Source organism: Anoplolepis gracilipes, chromosome 4 (assembly GCF_047496725.1).
Source record: "Anoplolepis gracilipes chromosome 4, ASM4749672v1, whole genome shotgun sequence".
Lineage (NCBI taxonomy): Eukaryota > Metazoa > Arthropoda > Insecta > Hymenoptera > Formicidae > Anoplolepis > Anoplolepis gracilipes.
This window is the reverse complement of record NC_132973.1, coordinates 7985239-8002466: the sequence shown is the minus strand read 5'-3', so window position 1 is coordinate 8002466 and position 17228 is coordinate 7985239. Positions and strand designations below refer to the sequence as shown.

Below are 17228 nucleotides of genomic sequence, written 5' to 3'. Positions count from 1 at the left end.
TCTTTCTAACGGGTGTGTTCCATGACGGTATCATCGGTCGAGTATCGTAGGCTATCAGCTAGAACTCTCGATAGACGAAACCAAATGTGTTCTCCAGGTAGAACCTTCCTATACCGTCCCGGAGATCGGTCAGAGACGAAGAGTGGGGAGTTCATATAAGACACCGGGCAAACGCCTCTCCCAGTGAACAGTCTCGACACGAAAACTCATCAGCTGAGCTTCCTCGGCTCTCACACATCCAGAACGAGAGAGTATTCTCTCCGGGCATATATATTGGGATATTTCGTCGACTAGGAATTGACACATTTCGAGTTAAATCCATCACACGTCGTTTCCTCAGAATGTCACAGCACGTTCTTTCGCTCGTCCTAGTGTTCCTGGCTGCACAGGGTGAGTCTTTCGCTTCTTCTTCTTCTTCTTCTTCTTCTGCTTCTTCTGGTTCTCCTTCGCTTTGATTTTTTTTATTTCGCTCCTGATATTCTTAGAGAGATATTAATTGATTCATATTGATTGTGCAGGATAATGTTTATCTCGATCAGTTTATTTTGACATTGAATATATATGCACATACATCGATACATATAGTTAATATATTTTTAGAGTTAATATTTTTTTATGGAGATATTTTTTTCATATTTGCGAGATCGTTTACGTTATCTCTTATTAATAATACTTTAATGGGTAATCTGGTCAGTATGAGGTTATTATATTTTATTTAATAAAAGTAAAAAAAAGTATATTGAATAAAAATAAAAACATTTGATGCCTTTTTATATGATACAATATAATACAATACAATATAAATTACTGATACAATATAAATTAATATAAATTAAGATTTATTAATGCTATTTTTCTTTTAATTTTATAATTTGTGAAATACGTGGACATATTGTAAGATTTTTTTTATTAAAAAAAAATTACAATAAAATTTTTCGTACAAATTTCATTGCAACAACAATGTATTAATTAATAATGCCACATATGATAAATCCATGTACTTAATACTTGTATGAAATACATATATTTAAGTAAATATATATTTTTTTGTTTTTCTTAAACATAGTGAAAATTGTTTATTCTTTTATTATTATAGATAGATATTTTTTTTATTAGTAGATAGTAATAAAATCTATAATTATTTTAAACATATAATAATATTCTTGATGATATCTGTATTTATAAAGTAATTTAATTGTTCGTGTAAAATACATGTATTCGTAATTAAATATTTATGTTTTTTTCATAATAGTGGATTGTGTGATAATTCTCATACTTTCTCTAATTACAAAATGTTTATATTAATCATAATATACATGATAATAAATTTTATTATTTAATTTTTATATTAAGGTACAAATATTTATATAATTTCGAAGCTATTATCAATGATAAAAATTGATTATGTATAGTTATAATTCATTTTGATATGCATAATGGCTTCTCAAAAATTATAAACTTTTTATGAAACAATATTTATAAATTATTTGTGTGTGTGTGTAAATAAAATTATATCTCTTATCTCGATGCTGTTAATAATATTATTCAGTAACATTATTTAATTGAATGAAATCACAGGAGAGAATATCGATCATCTTTGATTTTGATTTGATCGTTTGGCTTTCACTTTCGAGATCGGCATGTATGTGGTTATTTATTATAAATAAGAGTCATTCGATAAAAAACCCAATCGAGTGAGCGAGGTGCGAGAATGAAAACGGTGAAATTTTCTCGCAGCCGTCGCAGTGAAACTGAAAAATCATGCGGACCGTTCTACTTTCCTTCGTGATTCTTTGCAATGATCGCGGACATTGTATCGATTAAAGCGATTCTCTCGTGTCCTTCGAGAGATCGACGATGATCACAACAGCATTTTATTTTCTCGTTTTCAATGGATGGATTATTGTTCTATTCTATGATGCTTATTAATGATAAGAGCATTGTTGTTTATTTTTTATAATTAAAATTATTCCATTTTTAATTATGTATTATCATAAATATAAGAATCCAATTAATTACTAAATTAATACTATATACTATTAGGTATTCAGTAATTACAATTTTTGTGATAAAAGAGAGTAAACAAAAATTGAAAAAAATAAACTCTATAGGATAAAATTATACAATTTATTATTAGTCCTATAAAAATTATAATAATAAATATTTTATAATTATATTTCAAAAATATTAAGATTATTATATTTAAAAAATTATATTTTATTATATAATGCTATATTAATTAATGCTATATTCGCCAATAGTAAAGAAAACTTTAGTTGTAGAAATTCGATTAATCTCGCGCGGTAAAATTACATAATTACTAATCTGATAGAGAAGAATAGCGTTGTTGAGAATTAGGTAATTAACTCGATTACAATTTTCATTGCACAATTCTCGCGACATTCGAGGATCGTAGAATCTGTAATAAACAGCAGATCTTCTGCTCCTTAATTATTACACGCATCTTCGTAAGAACAATAGTGGCCATTCACCGGGTTTCACACATCTCGAGAACTTTCTCTCGTGTGTCAGGAGTGAAAATATGAAAGTAGCTCAGCTTGTGCAGTTCACTCTCTTTCTCTCTCTCTCTCTCTTTCTCTCTCTCTCTCTCTCTCTTTCTCCCTATCTTTCTTTCGATTTCTTACGACCATATATTTATTTACGGACACCCTTTGTAGCAAAAGTATGCTGCTTATAGGTTTCATTATATCCACTCAAATTTCTAAAGTCTGGATCTTCAAGCGTGTCAAAGTAGCTCATTTTCTACCGAGAAAGAGAAATGGCATTATTTTGATTGTATACATGAATAAAATATTCTTATATTTTTATTTATAGTTTTTATTGCTTTCTCTTCTCGTTTAAATGTATAAAATAGGGGGAAAGAAAAATTTCTTTACTTTAAATAAATATTCTCATTATTTTGTTGAATTTTTATAATATTTGATCGTGTACATTTAATCTACATTTTCTAATTATGTACCAAACCATTCAGTTTTATTACTCCGGTATAATGATATTAAGTTATAATTATATTTTTTAATATTTTTTTCTTCTCGTCATGATTACGATAAATTACGGATATCGACGACAGCGGTGCTTTCAAAAATATATATTTATCGATAACTCGGTTCTGCAACGCTTACGCAAGAGATTTTACTTTCTACGGCGACATTTGAAGATATTAATACTTTGAAACTAATCGGTTGTCACTGCGCGTAATATCTTTCGTGGAAGAAAGTTTATTTATTTGTTTATTTATATCTACCTGTTTCTCATAATATCTGCTTTCGCGACACATTTGCGGCGCCGAATCGTAACGTCAACGTTGGCCGGTTCCGGAAGTGGCGATATAATAGCAAGAAGAACCCCGGACGTTCCACTCAGTTTAATTTATCGATTGAACGATAAAAAGGACGCAAGGAAGAAAAGTGGAAGTGGATTTTATAAACACGTTCCGCTCTTGTTGCGACGCGGCGTGCTTTTATCGGAGAACATTGCACTTAACAAAGTCAGAGCTAAGGTGGGGTCTCGCCTCAGGTTCTACCGATTCGTTAAGGGAAAGGAATATGGAAAAGTTGAGAGAGAAGGAAAGAGAGAGAGAGAGAGAGAGAGAGAGAGAGAGAAAGAGAGCAGTCGGAAATTTTTAGAAATAAATTTAATGCACATTTTTCATTCAGTCTAATGAATTTTTGCGACATTCAGTCTGATAACAAGGAGTTATCTTTTTTATTTCAATTCTGTGTGAGATTGTGATTCTTATTAATGAAAAATTTATCTAAAAAAATAACAATATTTATAAGTAAACTGAAAAGAAGATTGCTAAGTAAAGTCAGTATAATTAAAAAATATCGATATAATTTCTTCCAAAATAATCGTAATCTTTTGTTTTGTTCTTTGATATAATTTCTTAAATTCAAGTGAGAAATTATAGAGGATTTTTTTTTCAATATATATATATTGGAATATTTGCACATTATTTTTAAAACTCGATGAACACTCAGTAGCATTGATCTTCTTTTAACAATAAGCTACTGATAAATAGCTATCTATGTCATACGAAAATTCCATGTTAAAAAAAATCGATCCCTAAATCTGTAAAGCGAGAAATTTCCCGAACAGTCATTCGTTCGTGTTTCCCGGAAGTTTAGGAAAATGTGAACCTCTCGCGAAGAAGCAAATCGCAGTACGACCGCATTGACCGCACCTGCTTTGAGTGACGAGGAGTAACGGCCACCGAGCCATTGCTGCTCAGACTACTTACTCTTTACGAGGAGTCATAAAGGAAGGGAAAGTAACCGCGGCGTGTTAACTAAGCGTCTCGCTTGCATAATCCGCTACGACAACGTTCCAGGGATGTCTCCACCTTATTCGCGGTACCGTGACGACCGCCCGCGCAAAATCGATTTAATCGAAATTAATCGCGCCGGTCTCGCGAGACTAATCGGATTTATCCTTCTTCACTCTTCGTGCCCGAGATGCGCCCTTACGGGTGGTCATCAGCTTTTATTAGGCTGACCCTTGTCGGCATTTGCATAATTCCTGATAATCGCATCAATGAATACGTTGCAATCATCATCGTCATTGATTTAACGAGAATTTTATATATACTGTATATAATATTTAAATTAATAATATAGGAAAATAAAAATAGCATTTATAAAACCGATAATTTATATTGTCGTAAAATATTGTATAAAAATTTGTAGAAAGAAAGATTGTATATAAAAGAAATTGTTTTTATATATAAAATTTAAATTTTTTAAATTTAAAATTCCATATAAAAAAGCCACACATGTTTTCCTAAATTCAAGAAATATTTACTTTAAAAATATATATGTAAATTTCTTAAACTTTATGAGAGATTTTAATATTTAAAATTTTTGAAATAAAAAAATAAGATACTAATAAAAACCTGCAATTTGAAATTTTAAAAAAGGGAAACAAAATAGAAAAATATCTTTTTAAACAATTACATCATTGAATATTGTATTATTTATCCCAAAAATTATTACGATATTTCCACTGATAATTAAGGCCATGGTCTTACGCAATTTCTTTGCCGGTGGAAAATCGCAATCTCTAGACGTTCTTTCTCAAGACGGACGAAGCTCGCTTCCCCACGAGATTATCTGTATCGTGAGATCGATCGTGCTTCGCTTTCCTTCCCTTATCCGCTCGGACAACAGTTGGCTAACAGCGTACAATCTTTTCGCAAATAAAAGCCCATAACAGCATGTTTATAGTATATATAAACGTCACGATCACTGACACAATTATTATCGAGATTGTCATATTATTTGATAGAAGTCTATCTTATCTACTTTATCTATCTATATAATTATTTTCTTTTTATATTATTCAACAGATTTTTTGAAGATCCAAAAAAGTGTTAATATAGTATTTAAAAAAATACACATTTATTAACTATTATAATAAAAAATTACCGACGTAACATACAACGATGTATTTCAAGCATCATATATGATTAGAGGTTTAAGAATGTAATCAAGATTGAGACGCAAATAAAGAATTTGAGACGTGATATCATTAGGAGTCCTTTGCGAAATGATTTTAGAGATACGATCGTGACTTCTCATCTCGCTTTGAGCACCGAGAGATTGTACCTGTCGAAGATTTCGGTCGGTTGCTCTTTGAAGTTATTTTATTTTCATCTCAATCTCGATCTACAGATCCAAACGGGGCGGTTGAGCAAGAGTGAGGGCTTTATTTCGTTCCCGGATTAAATCTTCCGAGGATGAGCAGGCGGTATAATGTAGCATATAAGTACTGTTTAAAAAGAGAATAAGAGAAAAGAAAGAGAGAGATAAGATTGAAATTTTTTATATATGATCGACCTATTAAGATAATAGAAATTCATGCGTTGTATAATTTTTTTGACAAAATAATAATTTTTATATTACATAGATAACTTGAAAAAATTTTTGACACTTAGCTATTATATATAAATTAAAAATACAAATAAAGAAATTAATTTAATTTCCATTTCCATTTAATTTAATTAAATTCCAAATTTTCAAAAATTTTTTCAAGTTATCTATGTAATATAAAACTTATTATTTTGTCACAAAAATTTATATGGCAAGAAAAAATTATATAAGAGAAGCTTATTTAATTTTAATATCTTCAACAAAGTAAAAGAATTTTTCTAGTCGAGACATAAAATGAGAATGACATTAGACGAATCGGCTGGTTGATCGAATCTTTCGGGTACTCACGAAGGGTCCAGAAAGGTGGAGCAGGGGTGTGGAACAGGACTGCCCCCGAAGGTTGCAAGTCAAGGCTAGGTACTTTCACTCGAGAGCCGTCTTGGGAGCGCGCCTTATGTCGGCTTCCCACCTTATTTTACTATTTGCTTTTCCGAACGTGCGCGGGCCGAATCATTAGCGAAACGCTCGAACATTATGGTAAACCGGTATCAGTAGTGTATGCATACCTTCGACAGTTCTCGAACGAAAGTCGAACGGTGATTTTATTGAAATTTTTATTTAACTGAATGAAAAATTAAAATAAAAAAAAAAATGAATTATTACTCTTTTAAATCTTTGGAATATTATTCTTTAAAACTACAGATCGATTGAATGATTCTCAATCATGAGAGATAAAATTGAATTATTTAAAACATTTATTAAAATCATAAAATATTCCTTCTAATCTTCTAAAAAATTTACGATACATTCCAATATAAAATGAGATACTAAAACAATGTTGTTATGTATCTTTGGAACAGGAATGTCTCGAACGAGAATATTCTTAAAGAACGACGTCATTGGCATCTGGTTTTAACTTTCCACTTTCGATGTGTGCAAGAAATCATGCATAATTACTTGTAGGAATCGACGAAAGAAATTGGTGACATCATATCTCGTTAGGAATATTTAGCATATTTACATGATGCGGAAGAAGGATGTGCATTTTAATATTCGCATCAATCAATCGGATGATGTCTTTGAATAGCGATTTAATTTCGCGCGTGCAACATCGTTTTACGTCATCGTGATTTCAAATCAACAGATTTCGATTTAGCACAATGTTAAAATTCCGAAACTGCGCGCGTGAGTAGAATCCATGATACAAGATAAATATATCCTTGATATTCGCGTCGTCATTCGGTGTCCTTCGACGAGAACATGTGCAGGTGAAAATGATGATTTGGATACATACATCGATGCCTGCACTCTGATATTTCGTAATCGCAGCTCATTCACACGAACGAGAGGGAAAGGAAAATATAATTAACGCAGATTGGGAGAGGTTAATGACGCGATAAATTGGCAGCAAAGTTCGTTAAGAAACTTCCAGATAATTAGTATTCTAGTTCGATTAGCGTTGAGAAAGGAAAAAAGCAGATAGGGGAAAACTTTTTAATAGTCTAATCATCGTTCTTAATTATAAACAGTATATACATAAAAAAATTTCCTGTGCAAAAATTCAGCGATCGGAAATAATTGCCCTGATTTTCCTGAATAATCTGGCTTCCTTACCATCGTCCTAATCACTCCGAAAGATCCCAATTCCAGAAGAATGAAGAACGAGTAAAAGGAATATTGACGTTTCCGCGCTTGCAGGCTCGCTGGGCCAGAAGCAGGAGGATCCGTGCCAGACCAAGTCGCGTGTGGTGGGTGACATCGAGTATTGCGATCGTTATTGGGAGTGCGTGAGCGGTCGGCCAGAGCTGTTTGATTGTCCGAACGGCCTCGTGTTCGCCGGCAAACATCGCGGCGTCACCGAGGGCTGCGATTATCCGTGGCGGGCCAACTACTGTGATGGCAAACGTCAAGCTAATCCGCCGATCCCGACCGAGCACTGCGACTGGCTGTACGGTATCTTTGGCCACGAGACCTCCTGCACTAGGTACTGGACCTGCTGGAACGGCACCGCCACCGAACAGCTTTGCATAGGTGGTCTGCTTTACAACGAGAGAGCCAGGTCCTGTGACTGGCCCGAAAATGTCGAAGGATGTCAGAAGCATCGTGAGTACCATCGTCAGAGAGGGAATGAATTTTATTAGGGGATTACTTGAGATTCATTACAGCTGACGGTCAGAGATTATTTAAAAATTACGAAGCGTTTTGAAAAATAAAATCGCGAACAGTAATTAATTTTTATTATGAACTTTGAGCTCTCGATTGGATTTTTTCTATCTATTCTTACAACCGAAACTAACTGCTCAATTCGGCTTTTTCATTGAAGTATCTCTGAAGACGCAATTTTATGTAAATTTAATCCAAGAGACACAGCTGTTCCGATCATTTTCACTTTCGAAAGTGAACGAACAAGACGCGCGTTTCCTCCTGTCTGCTCTTCGATCTCTTCCAAGTGCTAATACTTGGAAAAAGGGGCGAGGCATTTAATTAGCATGTGAAGTGAATTCTCGTCGCGCCTTTCTTCCCGTCCTCGCCTTTGGAATCTCAGATGAAACATTATTAATTCGCGTCGCGCTAATTCTTTGATCTTTAATGTCAAATGTGTCTGCATCGATCGATGCGAGATTGTATCTCTTTATCAAGCTTGAAACTTAATGAAAATGTTATAAAATTTATAATTTTTTAGTAAATATTGAATATTTCTTTCAATATTTTAAAATAAATTTAAAAAAACAAAAGAAAAGAATTAATTAAAACATTTGCTTTGAATTAATTGAAATTTAAATTATATTTTTTTCAAACACACAAATATAATGTTAAAAAAAATCTCTGTTTAAATATTGATGGAACATTCGATTAATAATTAATTTAAAAAATTAGTAAAAAGTCTTGATGCTTAGAAGTTTCAGAAATAATATAATAATAATTTCTATACTTATTTTTCTTCGAAAAAAATCCAAGAATGTTTGCACTCTGCATAATTAAATTTCAAGTCAATCCATCATTAGCGGATCGAATCCGAACGAAAGTTCTTGACTTTCACCTTGACTACCGCGTCCAATTTATAAGGAAGAAATTTTTTAAGAAATCGCCTGATGAAAGTTGACAAACTCAAAATGCATATTTTTAAAATATTTTATCTTGAAAATATTTTAAACACAAAATATTATCGTCAAGCGTAGATGAAAATTTTAACATATCACCAACGCAATACTTTATCGTGATTATTACTTAGCACAAGTTCCTTGAAAGAGATAGGGATATATGTCTAGTTGAGCTCGGCGTAAGACGCAATCTGCTTACAGCTCTTTGCAACGATGACGCCAACGGCAACGTGCCCCTCGGCAAATCGTGCAATCGCTACTGGCAGTGCCAGGGTGGTTACCCGCGGCTGCAGCGCTGCCCAGCCATGTTGGTGTTCGATAAGCGGTCATTGAGGTGCGTGGTACCACCGACGGAGGACTGCGACGTTCCTACGACGCCGCCGCCCACCGAGGGCGAATTGTCCGAGGGTCGCAACGAGCAGCAGGATCCTGAGGAGGAGAATCTGCCGCCCGGCGTGCCACCCCTGCCGGCAGGCGCGTTGCCGATTCAACTGCGCTCTCGCGCCCGAAATTAAAATAGTGGATCCGGAATTATTCGGATTATGTCCAACCACCAGGAAGGACGAAGGAAACCAGAAGATCCCTTGTGACGAGCGAGATCTAGGAGTTCGAACTCGTCGATCGTCGATCGGTTAGGAGAACTCGAGAAGTTCTCTCGTGATCTCGAGTCTCTTTAGATATTTCCCTCCCTCCTGTAAATCTATTACTTTAGAATCTATTGGTTGGATCAAATTCAAGATTTTTAGAGGTCTACAGATTTTAATATCTTGAAATTATCTTCGATATTGGAGAAGTTAAGTTATGTTCCGCGAGTCCTTAAGAATGTCCTCCCGAAAAATTTCGGTAGCGAATAAAAGTTTTAGTTTTTTATTTTATCTTGGACATTAAAGATATAATTTACGATTATAAAAATTGTAAATTTCAACAAAAGTGAGGGCGGTGTAACTATTATAATTGTATGTTTCAATTCTTTTCACAATTCTCTTTTTACAAAGAAAACAAAAAATTAATTATTTTAAGTAATTTACAATTAGAATATGCATACATTTAATGAATTAATTAATTAAGTGATTATTAATTTGAGGTATATGAGATTAATGAATTAACTTAAAAAGTTGAAACAAATTTTTCAACCGTTTAATTGAAAGTTCTAAAAAATATGTAAATTAATTGAAATCAGTATATTATAAATCAATTAAAATACGAAATAAAAAAGTCTTACAAATTTCAAAAGACATATAAATCTTATGAGAATGTAGCAAAATATGCATAAATGCAGGAAAAAATTTATTAGATTCAATAAACAATCATCATGGAACATCAAAGACCGAAACTCATCGATATCGATTGATCCACCCATGTCTTTGACCGATCAAACTCTCTCGAGAACGGAGAGTCCGTATTATTAATTAATAATAATATTAATTACGAACATCTCGTTAATTATGAACACCTTTTTCCAGAATCGTTCACCATTTGCATTCTGTCACATTGGTCGAGATGTAAATATCTTTCCCTCACTCTCTCCTTCCCCTTTCACTCTCGCGTAATCGTAAGACTTGTATCATTTATGTGTAGATCGATTGGAATAAACTGTATGTTGTATATTTTTTATACGCATCTTCAAATTTTATTCAACAAATTGCCTGGCTCTGTACATTGTTCTATTTATCATAAATACACATACATCGTACGTCTTACATATTGTAATTTATATGCTACGTGTACTATATATCGTACTTATCCTTCACGCGTTGTGCAATTAGTTCTCTTGAAACGTATATTAATAATAATAATTAATAATACCTTTTTTAATTTTTCCTTTTTTTATCGTTTACTATTTGTCCTACTAACAACGCTCAACGAACATAAAAAGCAGAAATTTTTACTTTTTATTTCGCTTTGTCAATTTTTTAAATATAATTTTTTCTGATTATTTTTTGCCTATAAAAGTGTGTGTCTAATTAATAAATAATGTTTTATGTTTTTATATTTTTTTATTTTTATAATTAATTAATCTTTTTTCGCATCTTTAATCAATTTGAAAAGGTCAATCTGTTCTGTAATAATTCAATTCTTTTGCAATATAAAATTCATATTTTATACATATGTCAATTTTATATATAAATATCAGGCTAATATTACGTTATATGTTTTTTATCCAAATAATTTTTAATTTGTCATTAAACGTATAGTTTTTCATTGTTTAATGTTTATTGTCTGTTTTCGTTGTTTACTGATTTAATATACCAGGTGGTTGTCAGGAATGTGGCTCTAGTCTTAAACACCGTTATTACTGAAAAAAGACAAAAAAATATAATTATTATTAAAAAAATTAGGATATTTTTCTACATTTTTTTAAACAATTAAGTTGTTTAGCAATTTTTTGATTTTTATATTTAAATTTTTATTAAAAATATTTTCTAAAAAATTGACCGATATTTAAATTAATAAAAAGTCGAGATAATTTTTGCTTTCTAAAATGTAAAATGTACAAACCAGTGAGGAACTTCTTCTGGATCCAGGCAAGTCAGGCTCACTGAGTCGAACAGTTTTCCATCTCCGCAGGTGAGAAGTCGCGGATGACCGTCCACGCAAGTAATCAATCTCCCGCAATCACCCGGTACAGGGAATCTAAAAAATTGTAAACGCGTATTTTTGTGTTTTCACGTGAATAAATATAAAAAAAAATCTTAATTTCTAATCTGTCGTATGTATTCAAAATAGTGAAAAAATATTTTTTTACTATATTTAAAAAAATATAATTAAATATATTTACAGTTGTAAAATTAGAAAGTAACAGCAAATTATAGAAGAAAATGTGCCTGCTTCTTTTATTTTAAACAACTCTCACTTTAGTTTTCAAAATATTCGCGTATAAAATGAATATTTTATTGAATCCATTACGTTATGCAAATATGGATAGAAATATATATAGAAATAAACATAAAAAATAAAATTTAATAAAATAAAAAGATAAAAATATAAAATAGTAGTATATCAGATTAAGACAAGCATCATCTAATTTTCGTTTAATTGCGAGAAAAAAACTAACATCTCTTACATTTAATTACTATTGTTAATTATCGTACAAAACTATGGATTGAAATATTTGATAGAAAATTGAAATTTGAATAATAAAACATGCGTCGCGACATTCGTAACGTATGTCTTTTTCTCTTTTTTTTTTATTCTCTTTCTCTTTCTCCCAGTTTCTTTTTGGAAGGCGACCGGTTCTTAAATCGAGATACTACGCACAAACGCAAATGGCCTGACATTTAACGGCATTGATTCCTTTTACTCTTACAATCTTTCGGTGGCGTGCAATATTTTCTTCCTACGAATCTTCCTCAATAATAAAGTAGCGAAAAAGAGACAAGGCAAAAGATCGAGATAAAGAATTTTATTACATCCTGTAGCTGTATAGTAAAATATTGCACGTATAAATTGGTAAACATGTAACTGGAAATTTACAGGAATCGTTCGTTAGGATCTGATATATCATTCTGTTTGTAAATGTTTTGAAGGAGAAAATGATGCTTGTTCAGAGTGCATCGATCTCGATCGCCAGTTTTATTTCCGCATGAATTCTCGTTATGTGATTTCTCGGAAGTTGTATAATTAAATACTTTACCTCGGATAAGGCCAGAACTTGGCAGCGGGGCTGTTGGGAGGCAGCTTGTGCGGACACTTGAAACCGACTATAGCTTCAGGGTTGCAGAAGGGGAGTAGCTCGTCGGGCCAGACGCACGTGTGAGTCTTGGCATTGTAGACCAGACCCGGGTCGCAGTGGGCTTGATGCGGATCGCCGTAGATGCACTTGACATAACTGGTGCTGCAGCTGTCGCTGTCAGGGTACATGCCAAACTGATACTCGCAACCTGGACTGCTAATAGGCGTGTCTACAAAAAAATTACTTTTATTTGACTGGCTCGAAAGTTGCAAAGTAAATTTGAAAGTAAATTAAATGCACATTACCTGATGGAAAAAAGAAATTTTCTAAATTTTATTTAAATAGTAAGAGTGAGAGATTTTTAATATTTTCTATTTTAGAATTGTTTCTAGCGTGTTAAATTAGTTCCATTATATATAAAACTAGAATAATGGAACTAATTTAACATATATATAATATATTACATATATATTATATATATTAACATATACATAATATATGTAATATATATATATATAACGAGGACCTACGGAAAAACAATTTTTATTTTTCTTTTAAGCACATAACAAAACAAAATACATTTATAGGTAATTACTTTTCTTTTCTTGGGTTTTTTTAGCGAAATAAAATGCAAGAATTTGAAATTTTAAGACTGGAAATTGTGTGGAAAGTCCCGCAATTACACCAAACCTTAGTCGATTCAGAGATAAGTAATTCAAAGAGATTTGCTCGAGGGCAAAATTATGATGATTGGCGTTAACGCGACCCACAAAACCGCCGCCAAAATTGTTCGTTTCGCGTGACTTTTACTTTCACAATATTTCCTTCGCGAGTAATATGTGATTTTTACTTTCATGTATAATAAATTACATGGAGTTTGGTGAAAACTTAATGATATGAAAAAATAATAATGTAAATAATATTGTAGCATATTAATTATAACAGTGAAATTATATATTTCAATTTTATTTTTTATTTTATTTATTTATACTATCATTTTTATTTATACTATATTGTGTATTATTTTTTCGGACACATCAATTACATTATTGTAATTTTTCTGTTAGATAAAGTAGATAAACATTTAAAAATTACCAATAAATAACGTGATTCGAATATCGAGAATATAACGTGATACTTACAGTCGGCCTTGCGATTCTCGCAGTTTACAGCCCAATTATAATTGCAATGATTGTGAACAGCACCGTGTCCGTCAAACAGAAGTCCGTTTTCGCAATACTCGTAAGTTAAAGTACCGTTCGTACATAGAAAGAAAGCTCCACAGTCTTCAGGATGAGCGTAAGCGTGGATCCCGTAAGGATCAGGACATGACGGGGCATTGAATAGAGTGACGCCCTGAACTGCAAAATGAGAAAAAATTTTTGCGATAAAGAAAGACATATAATTCTTAATTAATAATAAACTTTCATTTTTTTAAAATAGTAAATAATTTGAATAATGTGAATATTTGGGTTGATATCACTTTTTTATGCTGTATTGTTCATATTATTTAATATATGATATAACTTATTATTTTTTTATTAGCATTAGAATAAAAATAATTTGTTGTAGCATATGTCATTCAATATTAATTATTAGACTGTAGATGTTTATGCAAGTATATATTTTGATAGCAAACAAATGGAAATATATATTATTACAACATGCAAACAATATCCCAACAAGTGTAAAAATAAAATGTAAAATTATATACTAAAACTGTAATAAAAAAAAGAAGAAACACGTTGCGACATAAGACTTCCATGAATGATAAAAGCGAGAATCTGTGTCGACGAAAAATGTCGATGTCGTCGGTCAAGTGTAGTTGATTTAAATTTCCATTAAAAAAAACTCGATTCGCATGATGGCCTCGTGAATGCCCAAATGTTTTTCTAAACTTTTTTTTACGAACGTACATTCCTATAAGTGAGATGAAGTGTAACGGGCATCGTACTAAGCTCTCTACATTTAGAAATGCAAAAAAGATGTAACAACAGAAAATAAAGTTTGTTAGCAGAAACGAGAAATTCAAATTTTTTCTACAAAGTACAGACTATACGTAAAAATCTACAATATGCATAAAAATGGTCAGACTAATGTTCTATTAAAAAATAAGTGCTAAAAATAGCTGATAAACGTAGATGATACCCAAGTACTTAAAAAAAATATTTAATGTCTTTTTTTGTAAGGAACAAACGGCAAAAACAATTAATAAAAACTTGCTCTGCTCTATATTGGATAAAGCAGATCGCAGTCTCATTACATTTTTCATCGATTGCTCTTAATGTCCGCCATTATGTCACACTCGCGGATCTTAACATATGGTGTCTCGGCGGTGAAAGCCTCGCGAATCGTGGATGATGTCGCAATCCTTTAGAGTCCACGAAGCGAAAGAAGAAGAAATCGTTCACGCCTGCGGAGAGGCAGTCTTCGATGCACAGAAGAAGAAGAGAAGCGCATCCAAAGGCGGAGATGCGTGGCATCGGGGGACGTAAGGTGTATGTAAGGCGAGGTGAAGGTGAACCTTCGTGCGGATGCTGGTGGTGGACTTACCACGTGCCAGGATCGCCAGGAGCAACAGCACGGTCACGCTCCTCGAATAGCTCATCTTCTTCCGGCACACTCGTCGGCTTGACTGTCTCTGACTACTGACAGCAAAGTCGGCGATTGGCGCGCACTTTAGATGTCGGCCTCGGTAAACCTCGGGGACGGTGGTATCGTCTCCCTTCACTCCCTTCACCGCGACTTTGTCAGACCCCACCAGGATATGTCCCCCCTGTAATGTCCCTGGTTTGCCTACGTGTCGACTGGCAGCGTCGTGCTTAACGAATTGTTTGTCTTGCGGTTGCATTCTTCGATGGTGATGTCTCTTGAATTGTTCGGGAAAGGAAAATTTTAGAAATTTTTTTATAAAATGTGTAGGTAGGATTTTTTTACGAATTTTATTATCAAGCAAATTCTGTAAGAATATTATGAATTAGGATAATGAGAGGTTGATTGTACGAAGAATATAGGATAAAAGATGAGAGGGAAATTTGTCGCATCGTTTAAAGCATTTTATAAAATTAATTTATTCTCCTTTTAAAATCAGTCAAGTAAAGTCTGAATTTAAGGAAAACGCGTGCGATTTGAATAAAAATCAAATCTATATAATCCAAATATATTTGAATGTAATAATTCAATTAATTCTGAGCAATACTAATTATAATAGATGTGTTAATTATCTTCTATAAGAACTCTTAAGAAACTTATATTTAAAACTAAACACTCTTTCCATCTTGCGTAATGATTAATTAGATAAAGAAACGAAAACTATTTCTTTAGCTTTAGAGGAACATTTCGAGAGACTCATTTCACGATCTATCATTTTTTTAATCATTCTAACTTCTTGATCGATTATCACGATGCATCATGCATGAATAAATGACGTTAATGTCAAAGTGCGATCTCCTTTCGCAATTTGCACCTCTCGAAATGTCTAAGGATGCAAATCTCTAACGTATATGATCTACAGCAATATGTTGCACAAGCACGCTTATTATTTTTCCGCATACTTAATACTGCGTAACATTTTTGCGTTTTTAACGAAGAGAATGGCTGTGCAAGTGGAATGACTATTTTTCAACACGCTTCACATCAACTGCGCAATTTGAGGAATCACACGCAATTATAATAGATGTACTTGAAAGATTACTCGATTAATGAAAGTCTGTGTTAATTAATAAACCATAATTATAATGAAGCTTTTATTTCAGTCCATTTTAATTAATGACTGTCAAATTTAAATAACTATATTTTTATAGTTGTTTACAGAAATTATCATAACTATGTAGAAAGAGAGAGGAGAATATCTTCTTTAAATTCTTTTAAAATTTTAATTATCCAATTTCTCTTGCGCACGTGACACTTTAGCAATACAAATTCTGCATTATTAAAAAGAAAGCGAGATTCTCGCACAATATGATAATTTAGCAAGGACATATTACATTTAATAGTTAATGTCAAGGTACAATTTTCTTGTGCTCCGTGATATCATCGACTGCAGTGTAATATATACTCTCATCTAAGTGCATTGTAACACGTGTTATCGTATAACCGAAACGTGTATGCGCGCAGAGGCGTTCTTCATATATCATTATCGTGGTGCGAACACGTGATTTCCTGTACAAACACCCAGGCATGTTAGTGAGGCCCCCGGTCTTATAACTGGCCTTACGCAAGACCTATCGCGCTGGTCCCGGAGAGGAGGGACCAGATTGCCAGATAGTGAAAGCAGTCGAGGCAAACCGGACAGGTCGATAGATTGATCAGACATTCGGAGCGGGTACGTTACGATGATAGCTAATAATTTCAATGACAATTAGTAACTTTCTATTAATAAATTGTCCAAAATATAATAACAGAAAAACATGCTAGAACAGTAACAACAGATATCTCATCTTATTTTAAACATAATGTATATGAGATAGCTTTATTTTATTAGCACTTAAAGTGTTAAAAGAGAAAAAATATTTTGTTTTAATTTTTTTAAATTAAACTCTACAATTTATTATTTTAATTAAACAC

General features: G+C 32.7%; 2 protein-coding genes across 2 annotated transcripts; one reads left to right on the top strand and one right to left on the bottom strand.

Moving 5' to 3' along the window:
• Positions 1–175: 175 nt before the first annotated feature.
• On the top strand, positions 176–10605 carry LOC140664939 (protein obstructor-E). The gene is made up of 3 exons (XM_072890577.1): positions 176–390; positions 7587–7991; positions 9191–10605. Exons 1-3 carry the CDS (start codon positions 342–344, stop codon positions 9502–9504), a joined length of 768 nt encoding a protein of 255 aa, XP_072746678.1. The 5' UTR covers positions 176–341; the 3' UTR covers positions 9505–10605.
• On the bottom strand, positions 10597–15371 carry Cpap3-d (cuticular protein analogous to peritrophins 3-D). Its single transcript, XM_072890576.1, has 5 exons — positions 15216–15371; positions 13805–14023; positions 12624–12891; positions 11489–11623; positions 10597–11285 (listed from the first exon to the last, which is right to left on the bottom strand). The coding sequence occupies exons 1-5, from the start codon at positions 15268–15270 to the stop codon at positions 11270–11272; spliced, it is 693 nt and encodes a 230-aa protein (XP_072746677.1). The 5' UTR covers positions 15271–15371; the 3' UTR covers positions 10597–11269.
• Between the last annotated feature and the right edge of the window lie 1857 nt (positions 15372–17228).

Bases quoted from the DNA above. Each gene is read 5' to 3' on its own strand.
- Cpap3-d (XM_072890576.1), bottom strand. From the start codon at position 15,270: ATGAGCTATTCGAGGAGCGTGACCGTGCTGTTGCTCCTGGCGATCCTG. The intron at 12,892-13,804 runs GTAAGTATCACG...ATTTTTTTGTAG, and splicing joins CGAGAATCGCAAGGCCGACT to ACACGCCTATTAGCAGTCCA. The intron at 11,624-12,623 runs GTAAAGTATTTA...ACAATTTTTTAG, and splicing joins AAGTTCTGGCCTTATCCGAG to ATTCCCTGTACCGGGTGATT.
- LOC140664939 (XM_072890577.1), top strand. From the start codon at position 342: ATGTCACAGCACGTTCTTTCGCTCGTCCTAGTGTTCCTGGCTGCACAG. The intron at 391-7,586 runs GTGAGTCTTTCG...CCGCGCTTGCAG, and splicing joins AGTGTTCCTGGCTGCACAGG to GCTCGCTGGGCCAGAAGCAG. The intron at 7,992-9,190 runs GTGAGTACCATC...ATCTGCTTACAG, and splicing joins CGAAGGATGTCAGAAGCATC to CTCTTTGCAACGATGACGCC.